The sequence below is a fragment of the Dasypus novemcinctus genome, chromosome 26, assembly GCF_030445035.2.
Source record: "Dasypus novemcinctus isolate mDasNov1 chromosome 26, mDasNov1.1.hap2, whole genome shotgun sequence".
NCBI classification, from domain to species: domain Eukaryota; kingdom Metazoa; phylum Chordata; class Mammalia; order Cingulata; family Dasypodidae; genus Dasypus; species Dasypus novemcinctus.
The window spans coordinates 18100508-18127573 of record NC_080698.1 but is presented as its reverse complement, the minus strand read 5'-3'; the positions used below and the strand labels follow the sequence as shown (position 1 = coordinate 18127573).

Genomic DNA, 27066 nt, shown 5'->3' with positions numbered 1-27066 from the left:
TAACCTTTAAACCCATCGCTATATTCCATTTTACTGGTAAGGGATCCTGACATTATATTGGGCTTCACTTTTCAGGAAGTTTTGGATCACAGAGTGGTTCAACAATGGCAGTGGAGGAATACTGGTATGGGAGGTTATTGACAGGTGATATATGGTTGACAGGGAGTTATACAGGGCATATGTCCAGGGTGCATGGTAATGTTTGGATATACTCATAGTGGAAACAATTAAAAACAACAGCTGGGGGAGTACTGGGTTCCTGGCCAGGGGTGCTCTGTCGTGGTCCCTAGGGGAGCAGCGGCAGTCCCCCAGGTGCAACGGTAAGGACCAGGAAGGAATGAGGGTCCAACAGTGAGCCCCTGATACTAATGACTATGCTTGTGAGCCTATATGCCTGAAATAAGAACAAGGCCTAGAGCAGCACTGTGCCTGGGAGTTTCCTCCTGAAAGCCTTCATATTACTCAAATATGGCCAGTCTCGAAGCCAAACTCAGCATGTAAATGCAATGCATTCCCCCCAGCGTGGGACATGACACCCGGGGATGAGCCTCCCTGGCACCAAGGGATCACTACCAAGTACCAGCTGATGATGCAACTAGAAAATGACCTTGAATTAAAGGTTCAACGCAGACCAGCAGAATATCCCTGTCTACATATAATAACAGGAGTTTAAAATGCTGTTTGACCTAATGTAAGGGGGAAATGGAAAGGAGAAATGAGTTTATATGGCTATGAGTCTCTAAAAAAGAGTCTGGAGGTTGTCAGAAGGATTGCCCTTATGCACACCTGAGCAGAGTCTCAGAGACAGATAAAGTAGATACAACCCCAGGTATTGGTTCTTCTGAGGGCTAAAGAGACCCACAGGTTCAATGGTCATGGCAGATGGGGTTCACTGCCATGTCAGTTGGCCCTTCTTTGGAGCTGGTGTTTCTGCGTGATGGAGCTGGACACAGATGGGATCTCTTTTCACAAGACTTTCATGCTACTTTACTGGAATTGTAGTTGGTGCTGGGGTTTAAGATATATCTAGGGGATTTGAATCTCTGGACTGACAATATGATAGCCAGGCCCTGAGCCTCAACAGACTTCAGCTCCTACACTCTGATTTGTTGGACTTACCCCACTCACCTAACATGGAGTTGAAGAACGTCAACCACCACACCATGGAGCCTAGAGTGCCTACAACTGAAAGCAGGAGGATTGCATCCAGTATCCATGTGGAATCTAAGCCTCCTCTTGACATAGATGTGCAATGGACAGAACCAATCCAAGGTCCACAGAGAAAATGTGGCATTGGTGTGGGAAAAGTGGCCATGGTAGCTGCTGGGTACAGGGAATGGGAGGAAGAGATGAGATGTGGAGGCATTTTCGGGACTTTGAGTTGTCCTGGGTGGTGCTTCAGGGACAATTACCAGACATTGTAGATCCTCCCAGGGCCCACCGGATGGAACGTGGGAGAGTATGGGCTATGATGTGGACCATTGACCATGAGGTGCAGCGATGCCCAGATATGTACTCACCAAATGCAATGAATGTGTCATGATGATGGGGGAGAGTGTTGCTGTGGGGGGAGTGGTGGGGTGGGGGCTGTGGGGTTGAATGGGACCTCATATTTTTTTAATGTAATATTTTTAAAAAATGATTAAAAAATAAATAAAAGAAAAAAAACAAAAAAAAAATCTATTTGTTCTACAGATTTCAAAGCCTCCCTCACCCCCAAAGTTTTCTTTTTTTATTATTATTTATTTATTTATTTCTCTCCCCTCCCCCCCCCCACTTGCCTGCTCTCTGTGTCCATTTGCTGCATGTTCTTCCGTGACCACTTCTATCCTTATCAGCGGCACCGGGAATTGGTATTTCTTTTGTTGTGTCATCTTGTTTTGTCAGCTCTCCGTGTGTGCAGCGCCATTCTTGGGCAGGCTGCACTTTCTTTCACGATGGGCACACTCCTTGCGTGTGGGACTCTCCTATGTGGGGAGCACCCCTGCGTGGCATGGCACTCCTTGCGCGCATCAGCACTGCGCATGGGCCAGTTGCACACAGGTCAAGGAGGCCCGGGGTTTGAACGGCGGACCTCCCATGTGGTAGGCGGATGCCCTATCCATTGGGCCAAGTCCTTTTCCCCCCAAAGTTTTCTTGACTGGAGTTTAGTCTTTTTCATTTCTGGAAAGTATAAGATATATAAACATCACAGACCAGGAAATTTTTTTCAAATAATGAATTATCCTCTTTTAGCATTTCTAGCATATACGTACAATGTTTATTTCTTGGAAAATGTCTTGTTCCTTGATTTGAGGCCATTAACTATAAATGATGTTTTTAAAAAAACAAACCTATATTTGTTTGTTGAATCTATCATTTAATACTAGGGAACCAATTTTAGCAAACACTGTTTATAAAACTACTGAAGACCAAGCCATGAGTTATTATTTAAAAATAACAATATTTGCTATTTGTTTTTGTTTGATGTTGTTATTCATGGTGAAATGGCTTTGAGTTGAAAAATCAAGGTTTATTTAGCAGAAGAAGAATCTGTGAGAATGCCTAAGATTATACTTCCTTATATAAAATGCCATTAATTCTGTTGTTGACAACTTGGTTTTATTTATTTATAGTAAAAATTGAGATACAAAGCTTATTTGTAGTTTGTGGTAATACTATAATAATTAGGGGGGAAATTTGTTTGAAAAGAACAGAAACCCACTCAAATTAGCTGAAATAGAAAAGATACAAGGGAATAGTTTATAACCTAGTTACAAAAAGTACATGCAAGCCTCAGAAAAGAATGGAAAGCATTACGTTGCCAACCTCTCCGTCTCTCCCCCTCTCTCAAGGGCTTATGGCCCTTATCTGTGCTCTCTCGGTTCCATTTAAACACCAATTTCTTCTGGAAAACTTTCATATCTGATTCCTTGTACATTCGTCTTACAGTAGAAAACAACCCTGGTCCCATCTTTTAGTACTAATGCCCAGTAGAACCTGATTTAAGTTTCTGAGGCTCTTAAAGTTCTAATTCTACAGGGAAAATGATTGAAACAGCTACAGATGTGATTCAATATAAACATGACCATCTAGGCACACTCATTCAGCAGTTTCTTTTCTTTCCTCCTTTCTTCCCTCTCTCCTTCCCTTCTTTTCCTTCCTTCCTTTCCTCCCTTCTTCCCTTCCTTTCCTTCCCTTTGTTTCCTCCTCTCCTTTTCCTTCCCTTTTCCCTTCCCACCCCTCTCCCTTTCTTCCTTTCTTGCTTGCTTGTTAGCTTTCTGGCTTTTATTCTTGCTTTCTTGCTTTCAGCATAAGGCCTTTTAGAAGATTTATTTTATTTTTCTCTCCCCTTCCCCCCCCCAGTTGTCTGTTCTCTGTGTCCATTTGCTGCACGTTCTTCTTTGTCCACTTCTGCTGTTGTCAGTGGCACAGGAATCTGTGTCTCTTTTTGTTGTGTCATCTTGCTGCATCAGCTCTCCGTGTGTATGGCGCCATTCCTGGGTAGGCTGAACTTTCTTTGATGCTGGTCGGCTCTCCTTATGGGGCGCACTCCTTGTGCATGGGGCTCCCCTACGTGGGGGGCACCCCTGCGTGGCATGGCACTCCTTGTGCACATCAGCACTGTGCATGGGCATAAGGCCTTTTTGTATAAACTATGCTTCTATAACTGTGTCATTGAGTTGGAAGTATTTTTTAATAAACTCCATTTTAGGAAAATTACATGATTAGAGCACATTCCTTTTTTTTTTTTTTTTTTAATCTTTCCTTCTTTCTCTTTTCCTAGATTGCAGAAAAAACAGAACTCAAAATAGCAGAGTCTCGAGAAGGATATAGACCCATTGCTAAACATTCATCAGTGTTATTCTTTAGCATTGCAGACCTTGCTAACATAGATCCCATGTACCAGTATTCGCTCATTTGGTTTGTGAACCTTTATATCAACTCTATTCATGACAGGTAAATATTCTCTAGTTTTATTCATCCTACCTAGGTTGAACCTTCACCATCCTTCCCATTTAATGTTTAACATTTTTTTCCTATTACTTATGTAACAACATTTGTTATAGAACATTTAGAAAATATGCGAAAGTGAAAGAAAGAAGGGAAGGAAGGAGGGAAGGAGGTTTGGAACAGTATGTACCCCAGAAAATCATGTTCTTAAAGTTGATCAATCATGTGGTGTGAACTTATTGTAGTAGGACACCTTTTGATGAGGTTACTTCAGTTAAGGTGTGGCCCAAGGTGGGTCCTAATCCTTTTACTAGGATCCTTTATAAGAGAATGAAATTCAGACAGAGAAAGCGAAAGCCATGGAAGCAAGGAACTGAAAGCAGTGAAACCTAGAAAAGAAGAGAGACCGGAAGACACCACCATGTGCTTTGCCATGTGGCAGAGGAGTCAAGGATTGCCAGCAGCCAGTCTTGGGGAAAAAAACATTGCCTGATGATGCCTTGATATGGACATTGTTCTCAGCCTCAAAACTGTAAGATAATAAATTCCCATTGCTAAGTCAACCCATTTCATGATATCTACTTTCAAGCAGCCTAGCAAACTAAAACAGATTTTGGTACAAAGTATGGGGTTCTTCTATTGCACATACCCCAAAAATGTGTAAACAGTTTTGGAATTGGGTAATGGGTAAGGCTAGGAGAATTTTGAGCTGTTTGATAGAAAAGACCTAGATTGCTTTCAAGAGAGTGTTGGTAGAAATATGGATGCTAAAGGTATTTCTGATGAGAACGTAGACAGAAATGATGAATGGATTATCTGAAACTGGAAGAAAGGTGATTTTGTTTTACAATAATAGAGAACTTGGCAAAATTGAGTTCTGATGTCATATGGAAGGCAGAATTTAAGAGTGATGAACTTGGATATTTAGCTGAGGAGATTTTGAAGCTAAGTGTGAAATGTGCAACCTGGTTTCTCCTTGTAGATTATAGTAAAATGCTAGAGGAAAGGGATAAGCTCAGAACTGAACTCCTGGGCACAAAGAAACCAGAAAGTGATGGTTTAGAAAATCCTTAGCTTCCAGAAAGTGAGTCCCCAGAGAATATAGTTCAGGGTTTAATGGAACATGGATCCAGTCAGCCATTTCAATGCAAGTGAGGAGTGGAAATGAAGCTAGAAAGAATTGGTGGAAAGTCTGTCTGATGGTTTGGACCCCTGTGTACTGCATGCGAAACAGGCAAGTTTTTTGTGAGATCTGTATGAATGGATCCACTGTCAGTCTGGACTAAAATGGACAGAAAAGAGATATATTGAAGGAAAAATTACTTCAAAGGCAAAACCATGGAAACTGAGGTCTGGACTGAAGACATCTTCTCAGACCAAAAGAACAAACCCACCCATGTGTGTGGAAAGGGTAAGTATGCCCCAGCATTTGGAGAAGGACAGCTTTCCACTCCATTGTTCAGGAAGAGTGTTAACTGCCATTTTCTCAGATGCCTGGGGGTTTGCAGAGAGTCTGGCTGCCACCCCAATGCTTGATGAAGGTAGAGCCTGGAGTCCAGCTACCACCCAGGTGCTTGATGAGGGTAGAATCTTCACCCCAGTGTTTGAGGAAAGCATGGCCACTGCACAAGTGCTTGGAGGGAAGGGGCTGCGACTCCATCAGGCCGGAGGACAACACATCGTTCTATAGTTGATTCTCAGGCCTTGAAGTCTAACGGAGTATGCCCTGCAGGGTTTTGAAATTGTTTGGGACACATGACCACTGTTTTCCTTCTAATTTCTCCCTGTGGGAATGGTAATTTTAATCCTATGACTGTCCCTTCTTTGTATATTGGAAGTAGACAACTCGTTCTCTAGGTTTTATAGGTCCATAAACAGAGGGGAATTGTGTCCCTGAACACACCACACCTATTACTGATTCTGATGAGACTTTGTACTTAGCCTTGTAACTGAAACAACTTAAGATTTTTGGGATATTGTGATGTAATGAATGGATTTTATATATAGAAAAAGCATGTTTTTGTTTTTAGACATAAAAAATAGATTTCGAAAGTTACTTAGGTTGAGAAGCAGATTTGGCTCAACTGCTAGAGCATCTGCCTACAATTTGGGAGGTCCAGGGTTCAAACGCAGGGCCTCCTGACCTGTGTGGTGAGCTGGCTCACACGCAGTGCTGATGTGCGCAAGGAGTGCTGTGCCATGCAGGGGTGTTCCCCACGTAGGGGACCCCCACACACAAGGAGTGCGCCCCGTAAGGAGAGCTGTCCCATGCAAAAAAAAATGCAGCCTGCCCAAGGGTGGTGCCGCACACATGGAGGGCTGACGCAGCAAAATGATGCAACAAAAAAAGAGACAAAGATTCCCAGTGCCACTGACAAGAATACAAGTGGATGCAGAAGAACACAGTGAATGGACACAGAGAGCAGGCAACTGGGGGAGAGCGGTGGGTGAAGGGAAGAGAAATAAATGAAAAATAAATCTTAAAAAAAAAAAAGTTACTTGGGTTAATTTCCCCCCCTTCAGTGGAGATAATTTTATTCAAGTGAAATACAATCAGGTTCATTTGTTTATTTTTTATTTCATTTTAGTTTTTTTCCTCATCCTTGTTGACCTTAATTTTATTTTATTTTGGAATACATAAAGCATTAATATGACTTTAAAAGTCAGTCCTGTACAAAAAGTTCTACTCAGAGAAGTGTCACTACCTCCAGCCTTTCCATTACATTCTCATGGACACAAGTATGTTTTATTTAAATTAAACTTTTAATTTTGAGATAATTGTAGTTTCACATGCATTTAGTTGTAAGACAGAATGATTCTGTGCACCCTTTACCCAATTTTTTCCAATGGTAACAGCTTGCAAAACTTTAGTACAATATCACAACCAAGATATTCACATTGACGTGGTCAAAACAGAACATTCCCATCACTACAAGGAAACTCATGCTGCTCCTTTATAGCCACCCCAAACTTCCCTCTACCCCACCCCCTTTAATCCCTGGCAACCAGTAATATGTTCTCCAAATTTCTAATTTTGTCATTTCAGGAATGTTATGTATTTGGAATAATTCAATATGTGATTTTGGGGATTTAGCTTTTTCATTCAGCATAATTTTCTGGATAGTCATCCAGTTTATTGCATGTATCAATAATGTGTTCTTTCATACAGTTGAGAGGTATTCCATGGTATAGATGTACTCCATTTTGTTTAATCATTCACCTATTGAAGGACATCTGTGTTATTTCCAGTTTGAGGCTATTACAAATAAAGCTCCTATAAATTTTCATGTACAGGTTTTTAAGCTAATCTAAGTTTTTATTTCTCTGAGCTAAATGCCCAAGAGTGTAACTGCTGGGTCATGTGGCAGTTGCTTGTTTAGTTTTTTAGGAAACTGCCAAACTGTTTTCCAGAATGACTGTACCCTTTTCCAGTCCCATAAATGAACTGGCTCTCTCTGCCTAGAGGAGCCCACACCAAATCTTGGTGTGTATTTCCATCTTTCTCTCCCATTTCTAACAAGCTCTGTTCTTACCCTCATTTCCCAAATAAATTCTTTTTACTGGCATTAAATTAATTAATTAATTTTAAAAGAACTGCAAAACTTTAAAAATACCAAGGAATATAAAGAAGAAAATAAATATAAATTATAATCCCACCCAGAAATAACCACTTTTTTCTATACATTTTTTGAGTTTTAATGCATATTTTTAATGTTTAGATCTTCATCTAGCTTTTAAGCTTCTTTGTGGGGGGAATATTTTATAGTTTTTGTCTCATATTTCTCTTTAACAATAGGCTCTACACTTACAGAATTTAATACATGTTTTAAAATTAACTGATTTTTTCAGTTCTATTTGGATAGAACAAGAAATGTAAGATTTTGGAAATAGAGATATGTTGTAAACCATATTTCACTTTCTCATTGAATTATACCCTATTTTTTAAAACTTTCTATTTTTAAATACGAATTCACAAGAAGTTACCCCAAAAATGTATAAGAAAATCCCATGTATCCTTCACCCAGTTTCTCCAATGATAATATCGTACATAACTATAGTACAGTATTAAACCAGGAAAGTAACATTGGTACAATCCATAGAGTTCATTCAGATTTCACTGATTTTACATGTACTCATTTATGTGTGTGTGTGTGTGTGTGTGTAGTTCCATATGTTTTAGTGCTGGTTAATTTGATAACATAAAAACAGCTGTTATATATGAATTCATATGTAACTTATTTTTTCTTAGTTTTGTTTTGTTTCAATATATTTTCCTTTCTTTTAAACCTTTTAGTAACAAATCCAAAATTTTGGAAAAGCGCCTACGATATTTAAATGACCACTTCACATATAATTTATATTGTAATATATGCCGATCACTATTTGAGAAGGACAAGCTGTTGTTTTCCTTTTTATTGTGTGCCAACCTTCTACTGTAAGTTATTTGCATTTTCTTATTTACTTGAAAAAAAAATCCTATCAGAAAAATCTAATCTGAAGAATTCAAATTAGATTCTCACATGAATTCTTTAAAGTTAATGACTTCTTACAGAAGGAAAAATGTTTTGAACTACTTAATTTATGATTTTGCTTGTGTATTTCACTAATAACCATGGCTTCTACAATAGTATTAGTGTTTTAATGTATATTTGATTATTAAAATTTAGATCACACGGAAAAGGTCACAAAATATTAACTTACAATCTTATAAATTCTTACAAAGTGAATATGTGTATAACCACAACCAAGAAATAGAACATTCCCATCATACCTGAAGCACTCTTTGTACTCCTTTTCAGTTACCACTCCTTTTACCTTTCCAAAGGTAACTACTATCCTGAATTCTAACACTGCAGTTTAGTTTTGTCTTTACATAAATGAAAGCAAGTAGTATGTATGTTTTTATCTGGTTTCTTTCCCTCAATATTATATTTTTGGGATTCATCCATATTGTTGTGTGAGGCCATAGTTTGTTTTTATTGATTTATAGTAGTACATTAAATGAATACATCACAGTTCATTCTTTTTACTGTTGATGAACATTTGGATTATTTCCATTTTGGGGCTATTATAAATAGTGGTGCTATGAACATTCCTGTACATAGATAGCTCTTGGTGCACATATGCATGTATTTCTGTTGAGTAGATACCTAGAAAGAAATTTGCAAACTGTTTTCCAGAATGATTGTACCAATTTAAAACCCATTATCAGTGTTTGAACATTCAATTGCTCCAAATGCCCACCATCACTTTGCTTTGTCATTTTTTAAAATCCACTTTGGGATGTGGGGAGTATTATTATATTGTTGTTTGAATTTATATTTTCCTGATGACTGATGAGGTTGAACATGTTTTCGTACATTTATAGGCCATTTGGAAATCCTTTTTGTGAAGAACCTATTCATATCACTTGCACAATTCTCTTTTGGATTATCTGTGTTTTTCTTACTGATTTGTATGAGTTCTTCTTATATTCTGGATGCAAATCCCTTGACAATTATGTGTGTTAAATAACTTCTACTTTCTAACTGCATTTTTATTCTCTTAATATTGTCTTTTATAGAATAGTTTTAATATAGCCCAATTTATGCTTTGTGTTTTGTGAGAAATTTTTCTCCAGTCTAAAATTATAAAGATAGTTTCCTATATCATCATCTTGAGGCTTTATTGTTTTGCCTTTCATGTTTAGATCTAGAATTGATTTATGTGCATGGTCTGTGGTAGATATTAAATTTCTTTTTTTCCTCATATAAATATCCACTTGTTGAAAAGACTGCTCTTTTTCATATCTCTATCTGGCCACCTTTACTATAAATCATGTATGCATATAAATCTAGGTCTCCTTCTAGACTCTATTCAGTTCCATTAATGTATTTGTCTGTAGTTACTCTAACCTTAAAATAAGTCTTGATGTCTAATTAAGTGTCCTTCCATCTTGTTCTTTTATAAGAGTGTCTTTTCTATTTCTGAACGTTTACATTTATATATGTTATGTTAGAATCAGTCTTTCCAGCCCGAAGAGGAAAAAACATACTGTGCAACCTCTTGGAGTTTTGGTTGGGTGTGCATTGACTATAGATTGGTTTGTGAAAGATTAAATATTTTACAATATTGAGTATTACAATCTGAGAATATAATATTCTTTCTATTGCTAGTTCATTAAGAGTTTCCTCTTTAAATCATGTCACTCTATTTCCTTAGTTTGTTCTTTTCTTTCTCTATATAGTATAAATTTCTACGTCTTGCACATCTTTTATTAGATTTATTCCTAGGTAGTTGAAAAGTCATTATGCTATGGTAAATGCCATCTTTCATGCTATTTCAATTTTTGACTTCTTTTTTTGCTGGTATGTAGAATTACAATAGACTTTCTATATATATTTACTTGATATCAAGTGACCTTGTTTAACTCTTTTATTAATTCTAATAATTAATAAATTATTTGGATTTTCTATGAATATACATATACTGTGTATGAATAATGACAATTTCGGTTTTTCTTTCTAATATTTATATTTTTTGCACTTTTCAGAACTTCAAATATTAAATATTCTTATCTCATTCTTAGTTTAAAAGGGAAATTTTTCACTATTTAACCATTATGACTGATGTTTGCTGTGGGTTTTTATAAATACTTTTTATCAAACTAATGTTGTTCCTTTCTAATACTAGTTCATTAAGAATTTTCTCTTTAAATCATGAATGAAAGTTGAAATTTATCAAATGATTTTTCCTCTTATTTTGATGTCATATGATTTTTCCTTTACTCTGTTAGTGCACTATATTACATTGGTTGATCTTTTATAAGACCTTTATTAATATATATATTAATATATATGTTCATATACCATACAATTCACCCATTTAAAGTATACAAGTCAGTGGTTTTAAATATATTCAGAGTTATATAACCATCAGGCACAGTCAATATCAGATCATTTTCATCACCTCAAAAAAAAACTGTGTACCCTTTAGCTATCACCCCCAATAACCTCCTCCTATGCACTGGAAGCCCTAAGAAACTACTAATATACTTTGTGTCTCTTTCTATTTGCTTATTCTGGATATTTCATATAAATGGAATCATATAATATATGCTTTTTTGTGACTCACTTCTTTTACCTAGGATAAAGATTTCAAGGTTGTAGCATGTGTCAGAACTTAGGGCCTTTTTTATGGATGAATAATATTCCTTTGTATAGTGTGTTCGTCAAAGGAGTGCCGGTACTAAGTATCAGAAATCTGTTGGCTTTTATAAAGGGTATTTATTTGGGGTAGAAGCGTACAGTTAAAAGGCCCTAAAGAGTCCTAACGTAACCTCACAGTTACCTCCTCACCGAAGTCTGTTGCCATGTGTTGAAGCAAGATGGCAGGCAACCTCTGCCTGGTCTCTCCTTCCTTCTTCCTCTTAAGGCTCTGTGGTCCCAGCTTCTTCTGATTTCAGCTGTAGGCTGGCATAGGGCTCATCTCTCTTTCCAGGGGTTTAGCTGTTTAAGCTGTCTTCTTTCTGACACATGGCAGGACTGAAATAACCAAGTTCTCTCCTCTTCTGTATCTTCTTCTGTGTGTCTTCTTCAGTGAGTGTTTGTTTCTTTCAGCCCACCAAGGGGACAGGGACTCAACCCTGAGTTGTGCTGTACTGACGTGGTCGAATCAAAGCCCTAATCTTGATTTAATCAAATGAATGTAAAACCTTTTAATTTAATACAATCAAAGGATTTCATGCCCAGAGCTACAGACCAGTTTACAAACATAATTAATATCTTTTTTGAAATTCATAAATAATATCAAACTGCTACATATAGATATATACCACATTTGGTTTATTCATTAATTGTTTGATGGGCATTTGGGTTGTTTCTACCGTTTGGCTTTATGAATAATGATGCTATGAAAATTCATATTCAAGTTGTTATGTAAACATATGTTTTTATTTGCATTGGGTATATTCTTAGAGTGGAATTGCTGCATCAAATGGTAATTCTATTGTTTACTCATTTGAAGAATTGCCAGAGTGTTTTCCAAATTAGATGGACCATTTTAAATTCCCACCAGCAATGTATGAGGATTCTAATTTCTCCACATCCTTGCCAACACTTGCTATTATCTGGATTTTTTATTGTAGCTATCCTGCTGGGTATGGAGTGGTACCTCATTGTGGTTTTGGTTTGCATTTCCCGAAGGACAAATGATGCTGAGCATCTTTTCATGTACCTATTGTCAATTTTTTAAAAAAATTTCTCTCCCCTTCCCTACCTTCCCCCCCCCAGTTGTCTGCTCTCTGTGTCCATTTGCTGTGTGTTCTTCTGTGTCTGCTTATAATCTCATAAGGGGACACTGGAGATCTGTGTCTCTTTTTGTTGTGTCATCTTGCTGCATCAGCTCTCTGTGTGTGCGGCACCACTCCTGAGCAGGCTGTGGTTTCATGCAGGGCGGCTCTCCTTGTGCAGGGGCCACTCCTTGCGTGTGAGACTCCCTTATGTGGGGGACACCCCTGTGTGGCACGGCATCCTTGCGCGCATCAGCACTGTGCATGGGCCAGGTCACCACATGGGTCAGGAAGTCCTGTGTTTGAACCCTGGACCTCCCATGTGGTAGGTGAATGCTCTATTAGTTGAGCCAAATCTGCTTCCCAGTATTGAAATCTTAATGATATTTGTTTTTCCAATCCATGAACACAGAATGTGCTTCCATTTATTTAAGTCTTCCTTGATTTCTTTTCCAATGTTTTGTAGTTTTCTGAACATAGATCCTTTGTGCCTTTGGTTAAGTTTATTCCTAAATATTTGATTCTTTAAGTCACTATGTAAATGGAATTTTTTTTCTGATTTCCTCCTCAGATTGTTCATTAGTGTGTATAGAAATGCTACTGATTTTTGCATATTATTTGTGTATGCTGCCACTGTGCTGAACTCATCTATTAGTTCTAGTAGCTTTGTTGTAGGTGATTCAGGATTTTCTAAGCATAAGATCATATCATCAGTGAACAGCAAAAGATTTATTTCTTCTTTTCCTATTTGGGTTCTTTCATTTCTTTTTCTTGTCTAATTGCTTTAGCTAGAACTTCTAGCACAATATTGAATAACCCTGGTGACAGTGGGCATCCTTGTCTTGTTCCCGATCTCAACAGGAAAGCTTTCAGTCTTTCACTGTTGGGTACAATGTTAGCAGTACTAACATAAATGCACTTAACCATGTTGAGAAAGTTTCCTTCTATTCCTATCTTTATGTGTGCTTTTATCAAGAAAGGATGCTGGATTTGTCAAATGCCTGTTCTGCATCAATCAAGAAAATCGTGTTATTTTTCTTGATTTCTTTATTTAATTAATTTATTGATTTGATTTGATTTTTTTGATTTATTACTCTAATTGATTTGCTTGTGTTGAACCACCCGTGCATACCTGGGATAAAACCCACCTGATTGTGGTGTATAATTCTTTTAATGTTCTCCTAGATTCAGTTAACAAGTGTTTTGTTGAGGACTTTTGCATCTATATTAATAAGAAATTTGCCTGTAATTTTCTTTCTTTCTTTCTTTCTTTTTTTTGTATTACCTTTGTCAGAATTTGGTATTAGAGTGATGTTGACTTCTTAGAATGAGTTTGTTAGTGTTCCCTTCTGTTCAGTTTTTTGGAAGCATTTGAATAAGAATGGTATTAGATCTTCTTTGAGTGACTGGTAGAATTCACCTATGAAGCCATCTAGTCCTGGACTTTTCATTTTGGGGATATCTTTGATGGCTGTTTCAATCTCATTAGTTGTGACTGGTTTGATGAGATCTTCTTCTTCTAGGGTCATTGTACGTTGTTCATGTGCTTCTACACATTTGTCCATTTTATCTACATTTGTTGATGTATACTTGTTCATAGTATCCTCTTATATCTCTTTTATTTCTGCAGAATCAGTGATAATGTCCCCACTCTCATTTCTGATTTTATTTGCATTTTCTCTCTTTTTTTCTCTGTCAGCCTGGCTAAGAGTTTGTTAATTTTGTTGATCTTCTCAAAGAACCAACTTTTGGTTTTGTTGATTCTAATTTTTTTTCTCAATGTCATCTATTTCTACTCTAATCTATGTTATTTCTTTCATTCTGCTTGCTTTGAGATTAGTTTGCTGTTCCTTTTCTAGTGCCTTCAGGTGTGCTGTTAGGTCTTTGATTTCAGCTCTTCCATTTTTTTAAATGTAAGCATTGAGGGCCATAAATTTCCCTTTCAACATTGCCTTTGCTGTATCCCATTGGTTTTGATATGTTGCATTCTTGTTTTCATTTGTCTTAAGACATTTACTGATTTCTCTTTCTATTTCTCCTTTGAGCCACTGATGATTTAAGAGTCTGTTATTTAATTTCCCTATATTTATGAAATTAGCTTTTTTCCATCTGTTATTGATTTTCAACTTCATTCCATTATGATCAGAGGAATCAGAGGAAGTGCTTTGTAGGATTTCAATCTTTTTATGTTTATTGAGACCTGTCTTATGACCTAACATATGATATATCCCAGAGAAGGATCCATGAACACTTGAGAAGAATGTATAGCCTGCTGTTTGGGGCTGCAATGCTCTATAAATGTCTTTTAGGTTTAGTTCATTTATCGTATTAGTCAAGCTCTTTGTTTCATCCTCTCTCCAGATGTTCTATCTAATGCTGAGAATAGAGTGTTGAAGTCCCCAATTATTATTATACAGATGTTTATTTCTCCCTTTAGTTTTGCCAGTGTATATCTCATGTATTTTGGGGCACCCAGGTTAGGATCATAAATATTTATGATTGTTAGTCATTCTTGGTGAATTGGCCCTTTTATTAATATATGATGACTTTCTTAATCTCTTATAACAGTTTTACATTTAAAATTTATTTCATTCAATATTAGTATGGGTACTCCAGGTCTTTTTTGGTTACTATTTGCATGGATTACCTTTTTCTAACCTTTCACTTTCATACTGACTGTGTCCTTGCATCTAAAGTGAGTCTCTTGAAGACAGCATATAGATGTATAGATGGCTTTTTTAAAAATCCATTCTGTAAGTCTGTGTCTTTTGATTGGGTAGTTCAATCATTAACAGTCTATGTTATTTACTGTAAAGGCATTACTTGGTCCATTTTATCCTTTGGCATTCTGTTGTCTTATTTTACTATTGTCTGTCTTTTTACCCTTTTAGTTACCCTTACAAATAATATTCATTTCTACATTCCTCTCCAAGTTTCTTACCTTTGTCTTTTCCTTTCAGACTGTAGAACTCCCTTTAGTATGACTAGTAAATCTGGTCTATTGGTAACAAATTCTCTCAGTTTTTGTTTGTCTGTAGGGACTTTAAGGACAGTTTTTCCAGATAAAGAACTTGTGTGGAAATTTTTCTCTTTCAGAACCTGAAATACCACTGCCTTCTTGCCTCCATGGTTTCTGATGCAAGATCGGCACTTAGTCTTATTGCACTTACCTTGTATGTAATGCATTTTTCTCTTGCTGCTTGCAGAATCCTCTCTTTATCTCTGGTATTTGGCATTCTGAATAATAGGTGTCTTAGAATAGGTTTATTTTTATTTATTCTGTTTGGAGTACATTGTCCTTCTTGGATATTGATATTTATGTTTTTCATAAGAGTTGGGAAGTTTTCTGTCATTATTTCCTCAAATAGTTCTTCTGCCCCTTTTCCATTTTCTTCTCCTTCTGGGACACCTTTTACACATATGTCTGTGCATTCAGCATTATCATTCAATTCCCTGAGACTCTGTTCCATTATTTTCAATTGTTTTCTCTTTCTATTCTCCTTTCCTTTCAAGTTCAGATGCTGTGTCCTCCAATTCACTAATTCTGTCCTCTACCAATTCAAATCTGCTATAACATGCCTCTAATATGTTTTTACTCTCATCTGTTATATCTTTCATTCCCTTAAACTCTGTTAACTTTTCTTTGCAGGCTTTCAAATTGTTCTTTATGCTTACCCAGTATCTTCTTAATATTCATTTTTCTCTCTAGCCATACTTTCCTTTAATTCCTTGAATTGATTTAGGTGATTTGTGTGAACATCATTGATTAGTTGTCTTAAATCATGTGTCTCCTCAGGATTTTTTTCTGATCCTTTAACTGGGCCATATCTTCCTGTTTCTTATTATGCTTGTAATTTTTTGCTGATGTCTAGGCATATGGGTGAATTTACTCTGACAGGCAATTTCTCTCTCTTGCCCAGTTGTTTTGTTTCATGGCTCTTTTTTAATTTTTGGTCCAGGTTATTATAAATCTTTAACATTGCCCATCTTAAGGATCAAAAATGGGCTAGGGACCCACTAAGGCAGGCAGATCACGGTCAGTAGTGCCTGGATATGAGAGACTTCAAAAAGCTTTTGCACTTATTGCTGTTTCCTGGCTTCCCAGCAGGTGAAGCTCTTCAGTGAACCTTTCCATGGAGATGTCTTTTAACTGCCACTGCTGGTGATTCTGGTCTGGCCAGAGTTGAGATTCAAAATGGACTCCACAGGCCAAACTCACTGATGAGAAACCTCTCCACCTTCTGCCACCCCCACCCTCCTCCCAGGGTGGAAGATGTCCATTCTCTTCTCAGTTGGCCACAGTGAACCATGGGTTTTACCCAGGCTGTTCAGCTTGAGGGTTCTTGAATGTGCATATTTATATCTTTCTTTAAATTGGGGGAATTTTCTTCCATTATTTCTTTGAATATTCTTTTTGCCCCCATGTCTCTTTTTTCTCCATCTAAGACTCCCATAAACACTTCATGGTGTCCCACAGTTCTTTTAGGCCCTGTTTGCTTTTTTAAATTCTTTATTTTTTCTGCTCCACACATAGAATCAATTCAGTTGTATTATCATCAAGTTCACTGATTATTTCTTCTGCCAACTCCAATCTGCTGTTGAAACCCTCTAGGTAATTTTTTATTGCAGTTATTGTGGCCCTCAACTCCAGTATTTCTGATTGGTTCGTTTTTAAATTTTCTATCTCTTTATTGAGATTCTTATATTGTTCATACATTATTTTTTTATATCCTTTACTTATTTTTCTGTATTTTCCTTTATCTCCTTGAGCATTTTGAGAACCATTTGTTTAAAGTCTTTGTCCTCTATGTTCAGAGTCTGGTCTTCTTCATTGACAGTTTCTGGATTTTTCTCTTGTTCTTTTGAGTGGGCCAGCATTTCCTGTTTCTTTGTCTTGCAATCTTTTGTTGCATATTGTGCATTTTTATATATTTTTAATGTTTAATCTGGATTCTAGTTCCTGAGCTGTCTGTTCCACAAGTTTGTATCCATCTAGTGATAAGACAGATATTTCCTAGTGTGCCAGGAGCTAGTCAAACAATGCAAAAACACCTTTCACAGTCTTTTCAAATTGGCTCTGCCTTGGATGGTCCTCTCCTTCTGAGTATTGCCCTCCTATCAAGACGATCAGCCTGAGGTGACTGCAAAGTGTAATGTCCTCTCAGTATTTTCTGACCTGTGTCATGTTCTAGGCTTGTGTTTGATCATTAATGGCCTTAGGAATTATCCTATTTTCAAGAATCTGTATGCCCCCACTACTCCTTATAAAAGTCTTTCTCCCCCTCCCATGTGCTCTATTGTGTGACATAAAGCAGGTAATTCCTTACCCCAGACTTCTTTGACTTAATTGTTTCTTACACTCCCCTAGCTGTCTGCAAGCTGCTTCTGTGTACAGGGCAAGTGCTGGAAGGGCATACCTAAGATGAATTTCCTGGTTCTATCTTTCCAGCTCCCACCCCATAGATTGGTATGGATATATAGGTACACTAATTTGCACTGTCAACTGAGATAAACTAAGCTGCAAGGCAATAAAGGCATTTATTTGGGGTCTTAGAACTGCAATTCAGGTGACACAGATTCAAGTATCAACCTAAATCATGTCCCATTTTGACATTTGCACACAAGGGGTTTTAAAGGAAAAGAGGAAAATTATACAAATTCTTTGTGTTTGGTGGATATCTGTAGTACTCCAATTGTCTTTCAGGTTAGATAGTTAGCTAAGTTCTTTATCTTGTGATTTGTTATGGTGTCCAGATGTCCTTATGGTTTCAGGAACATTGTTGCTTGAGGCTTTGCATACTGTGACTGTCTATTATATTTTTATAAGATTAACCTCCAGAACTACCACCTGACTCTATTTGAAATTTCTTAGCCCTAAAAACTCTATTTTGTTCATTTCTTTTAACAGCACATAGAGATTACTCTGCTCCCTCTTGAAAAGGACCAGGGACTCACAATGAGGTTCAGTCTGGCTCCACACTATTCTATGGAGAGGGCTGGGGGAGGGACCAGCAAGGGTGCCGCAGGCTTCTCCAACATTTTAAAAACTTTTTTTCTTGATTGGGTCCTCATCCAGTTACTGTAACCTTGTGGCTGTTTTCTGGAGTTTTGAGGAAGATGGCTCTGCCAGTTTTTGCTAGTTGTTCAAAGACTCTGTGGGGGAATTACTCCACTGTCTTGGATGGCTGGAAACCTCTTACCTTTATTATTTCCTCCTTTCAACTTTCTTTGGGTTTGATTTTCTCTTCTTTTCCTACTTTTTTACATGGATGCTTAGCTTTTGTTAGTTTTGAACCTTTCTTCCTTCTTTTCTGATATTTACATTTTAAGATTATAAATTTACCTCTAAACATTGCTTTAGAGGTAAAACTGAAAAATAACATCAAATGAATTGGTGAAGTATTTTCACTACCATACAGTTCAAATGTTTTCTAATTTTCATTGTGATTTCTTTTTTACTTATAGATTACTTATAAGTATATTTCTTAATTGGCAGCAGCAGGGAATTTTCTAGTTCTCTTTTTCTTCCTAATTTCTAAAATAACTGCTCAAATGACATATTTTGTAAGATTTCAGTTTTTTGATATTTGCTTAGACTGCCTTTAATCTAGAATATGGTCCATTTTTAAAGTGTTCTTTCTACGTGTACTGGGTACATGATTGTATGTATATTAATTAGTTCAAGTATGTTGATCTCATTCAAATTGTCTATGTTCATCAACCCATCTAATTTTTTTGTATGATTGTTTTATCAGTTAATGGGAAAAAGTTGTTAAAATTTCCCACTATGATTTTGAACTGATCTATATTCCTGTATTATATATTTTGAAGCTGTGATTTTAGGAGAACATACATTTAGAATTTTTATAGTAAATAAAACATTGTATCATTGTAAAGTATTACATATTTTCTCCTGTGATGTTTTTTGCCTTAACATTTTATGTTTTCTAATTATAATATAGCTATGCTTTTTCCCTTAACTTAATGTTTTTGTGGTATATCTTGTTCATTATTTTTCATTGTTTTATAACGTTATATTTTAGATATGTCTTGGAAGCAACACATAGTTGGGCTGTTAAAAATCTAGTTGGGGGAAGTGGACTTGACCCAATGGATAGGGTGTCTGCTTACCACATGGGAGGTCCTCAGTTCAAACCCCGGGCCTCCTTGACCTGTGTGGAGCTGGCCCACATGCAGTGCTGATGCGTGCAAGGAGTGCCGTTCCACACAGGGGTGTCCCCCACGTAGGAGAGCCCCATGCACAGGAGTGCACCCCTTAAGGAGGGCCGCCCAGCGCAAAAGAAAATCCAGCCTGCCCAAGAATGGCGCCGCACACATGGAGAGCTGACACAGCAAGATGACACAACAAAAAGAAACACAGATTCCCGGTGCTGCTGATAAGGATAGAAGTGGTCACAGAACAACACACAGTGAATGGACATAGAGAGCAGACAACTGGGAGGGGGGCGGGCGGGAAGGGAGAGAAATAAATAAAAAATAAATCTTTAAAAAAATCTACTTGGATAATCTTTAAGTATAATGTTTAGTCCATCTATATATATAATATAATTTTTATATTTTGGGAGTTAAAGCTACCATTTACTATTATGTGTTTGCTTTTTCTCCCCGTTGTTGCCATTTTATAAAATTGATGTTCTTTTTTCCCCCCATCTTTTCTCTTGGTAGATAATCTTCTTTTAGTGATTATCATAGTAATTATAACATTACACCCCCAAAATACCATAGTCTAATTATTTTTACCACTTCTATCATCTTCCTAGACAATGTAAAGTCTTAGAACATTTTATCTCCATTTACTGCTTCTAGTTTATTTGCCCTTGTTTCCATGCACTTCCCTTTTCTCTGCATTTTAAACTCTAGGAGAGGTTCTTTTTATTGTCTATACAGTAAATTTTTATTTAAATCTACCCACATATTTACACTTTTTTTTTTTTAAAGATTAATTTTTATTTATTTAATTCCCCTCCCCTCCCCCGGTTGTCTGTTTTCTGTGTCTTTTGCTGCGTCTTGTTTCTTTGTCCGCTTCTGTTGTCGTCAGCGGCACGGGAAGTGTGGGCGGCGCCATTCCTCGGCAGGCCGCTCCCTCGTTCGCGCGGGCGGCTCTCCTTACGGGTGCACTCCTTGCGCATGGGGCCCCCATACGCGGTGGACACCCCTGCATGGCACGGCACTCCCTGCGCGCATCAGCACTGCGCATGGGCCAGCTCCACACGGGTCAAGGAGGCCCGGGGTTTGAACCGCAGGCCTCCCATGTGGTAGACGGACGCCCTAGCCACTGGGCCAAAGTCCGTTTCCCCTTACACTTTTTGTTGCAATTTATTCCTTTGTTCACTTCCTAGTTTCCTTATGGGTTCTTCTTTATCTTCCTCAGAAAACTCTTAAATACTTCATTCATTATATGTCTTATGGTCATAAATTCTCTCAGTGTTCCTATGTGTGAAAATACATTTTACTTTCATTCTTGAAGAATATTTTTGCTGTTAGAATTTTCTTTTAGTATTTCGAAGTTATTGTCTTCTAGCTTCCACTGTTTTGAATTTTTGAATTGTTCTTCCTATTAAAGTAAGGTGCCTTTTTTCTTAGGCCATTTTTAAGATTATCTTTCAAATCTCTACTTGCCCTTGCCTTCTTAACATAGGTAACCACCATACTAATTTCTAGTAGTGTGTTTTTCTTTTGATTTATCCTGTTTGAGATTCATAGGGCTTTTTAAATCCATAGTTTGATATAAACTGTTTTGAAAAGACTTAGTGGTAATTTCTTCAAATATTGCTTCTGCTTCAATCCCTCTTTCCTTTCTAGTTACACGTATATTAAACTTTCTCATGCATTCCCTATTTCACTTACTCTCTCTCTGTATTTTCTATCTCTTTGCCTCTCAAATTTTGCTATTCTAGTTGAATAATTCTCTTTAGATGTATCAAATGCTATGAAATATATCCATTTAATTCTAAATTTAAATTATTGTAAAGATAAGGAAATATATGTATGGCTTCTTTTTTCTTTTCTTTTTTACACAAATGTAACCCACTCTAATTTGCCTTTGCACTTTTCAATTAACAATATGCACTGGAAGCCACCCCCTAGAGATTGCCTTTATTCTTTTTTTTTAAGCTTTATTGAGGTATAATTTATGTATCATGCAATTCATTTACTGTATGGATACAGTTCTATGATTTTTAGTAAATTTATACTGATGTGTAACCATCATCAAAGTCCAGTTTTAGAACACTCACTTCCATCACCTCAAAAAGTTTCCTTGTGTTCATTTACACCATCCCTGCCCCCTCTCTTAGCCCAGACAACCACCAGTCTGCTTTCTGACTCCATAGTTTTGCCTATTCTAGAAATTTTATACAAATAAGTCTTGTTGTTTCATTCAGAATATGATCTATCTTTGTTAGTATTCTCTGTGCCCTTGAAAAGAATGTGTATTTTGCTGTTCTTGGGTAGAGTATTCTATAGATGTCAAGTAGGTCATGTTGGTCTGTATGTCTTCTATGTCCTTATCAACTTGCTGTCTACTTATTCTTCCAATTATTGAGAAAAGTGTTGGAATCTCTAAGTATGATTTTGAATTGTGTAATTCTTCTTGCACTTCTATCAGTTTTACTTTGTGTTTTGAAGTTTTGTGGGGGTTTTTTTTGTTTCCTTTTTTTTTTTTTTTTTTTAGGAATACTGGGGATTGAACCAGGACATTATACATGGGAAGCAGGTGCTCAACCACTGAGCTATATCCACCTCCAATGAGAGTTTGGATTTTTTGTTTGTTTTTAGGAGGTATACTGGGGATTGAACCTGGGACCTTGTACATGGAAAGCAGGCACTCAGCCACTTGAGCTACATCTGCTCCCTGAAGTTTTGTTTTTGGGTGCATAAATGTTTGGAATTGTTATGTCCTCCTTTTCCTTTTTCTTTTCTTTTTCTTTTACTTTTTTTATGTCCTTTTCATGAATTAACTTTTTAATCTCTGATTATATATTTTGTTCTGAAATCTACTTTGTCTCATATTATTAAAGCCCCTCCAGCTTTCTTTTGATTAGTGTTAGCATGGTATGTCTTTTTCCATCCTTTTACTTATAACCTATTTTTAGCTTTATATTTAAAGGATGTCCCTGTATACAGCATAGAGTTGTATCTTGCTGATTTTGTCCAATCTGATCATCACTGCATTTTTTTAAAGATTTATTTTATTTATTTCTCCCTACTTCCCACCCCCTCTTCATTTGCACTTGTTGTGTGTCTGTTCATCTTCCTTGTTTTTTTTTTAGGAGGCACCAGGAACAGAACCTGGGGCCTCCAATGTGGGAGAGAGGCACCTGATTGCTTGAGCCACCTCTGTTCCCCACTTTGTTGTGTCTCTCATGTTTTTTCTTCTTGTGTCTCTTGTTGCATGATCACGTTGTGTCAGCTTGCCATGCCTGCCCATTGTGCCAGGTTGCTGTCTTCTTTAGGAAGCACCAAGAGTTGAACCAGGGACCTCCCATGTGGTAGGTGGGAGCCCAATTGCTTGAGCCACATCTGCTTCCCATCACTACCTTTTAATAAGGTTGATTAGACCAATTTATACATAATGTGATAATAAATAGTTACATTTACATCTACAGTCTATTTCTTTTCTTTTTTCACTCTCTGTTCTTTATCCCATGTTTCCTCATTTCTGCCTATTTTTAGATTGAATATTTTTATGATTCCATTTTATTTCCTTTGTTGACTTATTAGCTATAACTTTTTGTTTTATTATTATAGTGATTTCTTTAGGTTTATAGTATACCTCTTTAAGTTAGCACAGTCTGTCTTCAAGTAAAATTATCCTACTTCATGTATATATATAGTAAATGAACTTATAACCATATATTTCCATTTCTTCCTTCCAGTCTGTTTTATTTTTGCCATATATTTTATTTTATTTGTATTCTAAACCCCACAACACAATGTTGTTGTTTTCCTCTAAATGGTCAATTATCTTTTAAATATACCCAAATAATTTTGAAAATGGCTTTTATGTTTACTCACATTTACCAGTTCTTTCATTCTTTTGTGTAGATCCATATTTCCATCTCCCCAAAGGACTTCCTTTAACATTTCATGTAGTACAGTCCTGTTGGTAATCAATCCTTTCAAACTTTGTGTGTCTGGAAAAAAAATCAGTGAATTTTCATTGCAGATATTGTATCTTTCATCTCTAGAAGTTGCATTTGGTTCTTTTTTTTATCTTCTATTTCTCTCTTCATTATGTAAATGTTATGTTTTCTTTAAATCCTCAACATATTCATAGTAGCTATTTTAATGTCTTCTCTATCAATTGTATCATCTTTACAATTTCTGGGTCTGTTAGTATTGACTGATTTTTCTCCTGGTGATAAATGTTGTGAATTTTATATTGTTATATGCTGGATTTTTTTGTATTGCTTTAAAGAGCATTAGACTTCACCACTGTAGGTAGTTAAATTACTACTGGATTAACTTGATCTTTTCAGGGCTTGTTTTTAAGCTTTCTTATGGCAGTTTTAGAATAGCCTTTTTTCTAAGGCCAGGTTAGCTTCACTACTAGTATGTGATCCCTTTGGTGTCTCTACTGAATTCTTCTGGTATTCAACAAAGGTTTAACTCTGGTTGGCAAGAACTTATACCTCCCAACCACGTGTGAGTTCTAAGAACTCTTCAGTTTATAGCTCCCCAGACCTTCTTTGCCTGGCCTCCTGGAACTTTTCCTTATTCATGCATGTTTTTGATGTTTAGCAATAGAATCTAGGGGACAACTATTCACATTTCTGGAGCTTCTTTTCTATGCATTTTCTTCTTCTCTAGTCCTCTGCCCACAAATTTCAGCCTGATTTAAATCTCCTTCCTGTTCTATGATTTGGAATGTTCCTCCAGGCAGATAGCTGAAGTTATCATAGGGCTCACTGTAGAGAAAAACGACACTCATAGGACACGGAGACTGACAACTGAAGGCGGAAAGTTTATTGGGAAGCTCTCCCAAAGGAGGGGGTCTGAAGAATAAACTTCAGCCCACCTGTGGAGAGTGGTGGATATGACTTTATACAGTACATCAATAGGCGAGGAAACGTTAGTCTGTGGGGAGGGGGTTAGAGTCTGAGTACAGCCTGGAGTCAATAAGGGGCTGTAAAAGTGAGTTTTTTCTTTGGTATGGCTTGGGGGTAGTGGGCTAGGAGGTAGGGTGTTCTTGGAAACAGGAGGGTTTGGTGGGCCTGGGCCTGGAAGAGGTGAGGGTCTTTATCTGCGCCGTCACCACTGTAATATGTCTCACTTGTTGATTCTTGAGGGGAGATGTGCTGTCACATGTAGGCTGTAATTGGACTTGAGTCATGGTCTTATGACCTGTTAATCATTGCAGACCTTGTAAGGCGGAACCTCTAACACTCACCTTGTCTCCCTTCTTTCAGGAACCACAATCCTGCACTGGCTATTGTACACTTTCCATAAACATATTTCATTCTTTTTGTCCATTTTCCTAGTTATTTACAGCAGAAGGGTAAATATAGTTCTGGTTACTCCATTATGTCTAGAAGCAGATGACTACATTTAATTTTAAAATCAACAATTTACAAATCCTTATTTTGTGAATACAGGGCAAAGAAAGAGATTGAATACCAAGAACTGATGTTTCTTTTAACTGGAGGAGTGAGTCTTAAGAGTTCGAGGAAAAATCCTGATCCATCTTGGCTATTAGATAAAAGCTGGGAGGAAATATGTAGGGCAAGTGAATATCCTGCCTTCAAAGGACTCAGGTAATTGTTTAAATTTGATGGCTTGGTATTGAAGAGTGATGGGTAAATTTATAATCTAAATGCTCCCAAGGCTGTCTTCTCTTGTTTCCTTGTTAATGATCTCATTTTTAAAAATTTCCCCAATAGAAATAATTATTAAGCTATATTTTCATTAGGGAGCATTTTTGTGAAAATATACTAAAATGGCGGACTATCTATGACAGCAAAGAACCACACAATGCTAAATTTCCAGAACCAATGGATAAGAACCTAAATGAACTACAGAAAATGATAATTCTTCGGTGCTTAAGGCCTGATAAGGTAAAAGTTAAATGTGTTCTATTTGGAACCCAGATAATTTGCTATTTATGTGCCAAGTTTAAAGTTATTGTTATTTAGCTCTATAATCCTCATTTCAGTTGCGAGGGTTGATGGTTGATTATCCAGTTTACTGTTTATTTAGTTTCTTGGATCTGTGTGTTTATTGTTTTCCTTAAGTTGGGGAAAATATCTGGACTTTATTTCTTCAAATATTTTTGTGCCCTTATGAAGGATTCTAATTGTATATATATTAGACTGTTTGATATTATGCCACAGGTGTTCATTTATTTTTTAATCTTTTGTAGCTCTGTCCTGCAGTTTGCATAGTTTCTATGGTTATCTTAAGATATGCTGATTCCTTTTGTAGTGTTTAATTTCCTATTAATTCCATCCAATTAACTTTTTATTTCAGCTTTTATATATTTTATCTCCACAAATTCCATTTGGTTCATTATTATATTTTCTATTTCTCTTCTCACACTATTCAATTTTTTTCATTAAATACTTGAAGACCGTTATAATAAATACTTTTAAATATTTGACTGCTAATTCCATCATTTTGGGGCTCTTTCTATTGCATAGACTTTCTCTTGGTTATGGGTTATATTTTTCTGCTTCTCAGTATGTCCAGTCATGTCTGATTGGATGCTGGACATTGTAAATGTTAAATTGTTGATAGTTTGATTTTTTTGGTCTTCCTTTAAAGATTGTTGAACTTTGTTGTGCTAATTCAGGGGTCTGCAAACCACATCTGCAGGCCTATCCAGCCCATGACCTAGTTTTGTCCAACCTGCAAACTAAGAATGGATTTTACATTTTTAAAGTATTGTGTGTGTATATATATGCAACAGAAACCATATGTGACCTGCAAATCCTAAAATCTTTATTATCTAACCCTTTATAGAAAAAGCTTGCCAACCCCTGTGTTAGGTCATTCAATTATTTAAGTTTGGATTGTTTTTTTTTGAAGATTGTTTTTAGGACTTGTTAGAGCAGGCCTATAATAGCCTTTATTAAATAGATAGTTTGGCCCTACTACTAAGGTATGACTCTTCTGGTGTCTTTACTAAATGCCCCAAGTAACCAGAAAGGACTCTCCACTGTGGCTATTTGGAACTTGAATGATTCCCTACTCTGCATGAGATCTGGGAGCTCCCAGCTCACAGTTCCTCCATTACTCTTTGCTGGGCCTTATGTATGTATTTAGCAAAGATTCAGTGGCACTCCTATGCATATTTCTGAACTCTTTTTCTTCATGATTCCCTTCTAATCAGAACTCTTTAACTTCCAAAAGCCTCAGTCTCCTTGAACTCTTTTTTTTTTTTTTTTTTTTAAAGATTTATTTTTATTTATTTAATTCCCCTCCCCTCCCCCGGTTGTCTGTTTTCTGTGTCTTTTTGCTGCGTCTTGTTTCTTTGTCCGCTTCTGTTGTCGTCAGCGGCACGGGAAGTGTGGGCGGCGCCATTCCTCGGCAGGCTGCTCCCTCCTTCGCGCTGGGCGGCTCTCCTTATGGGTGCACTCCTTGCGCGTGGGGCTCCCCTACGCGGGGGACACCCCTGCGTGGCACAGCACTCCTTGCGCGGATCAGCACTGGGCATGGGCCAGCTCCACACGGGTCAAGGAGGCCCGGGGCTTGAACCGCGGGCCTCCCATGTGGCAGACGGACGCCCTAACCACTGGGCCAAAGTCCGTTTCCCTCCTTGAACTCTTATATCTGCTTTCCAATTCAGCAATACGATGTTGCTCAATTCAGTCACTCTCCCTGTTCTACAATCTGGAGTGTCCTTC

General features: G+C 37.1%; 1 protein-coding gene across 1 annotated transcript in view; it reads left to right on the top strand.

Moving 5' to 3' along the window:
- DNAH12 (dynein axonemal heavy chain 12) overlaps nucleotides 1-27066 on the top strand; it is a 377830-nt gene that overhangs the window by 306940 nt on the left and 43824 nt on the right. Inside the window, exons 59-62 of the mRNA XM_058288139.1 lie at nucleotides 3767-3939; nucleotides 8228-8368; nucleotides 24820-24978; nucleotides 25134-25278. Coding sequence (XP_058144122.1) covers nucleotides 3767-3939; nucleotides 8228-8368; nucleotides 24820-24978; nucleotides 25134-25278 — 618 coding nt within the window. The remainder of the gene's footprint in view (nucleotides 1-3766; nucleotides 3940-8227; nucleotides 8369-24819; nucleotides 24979-25133; nucleotides 25279-27066) is intronic.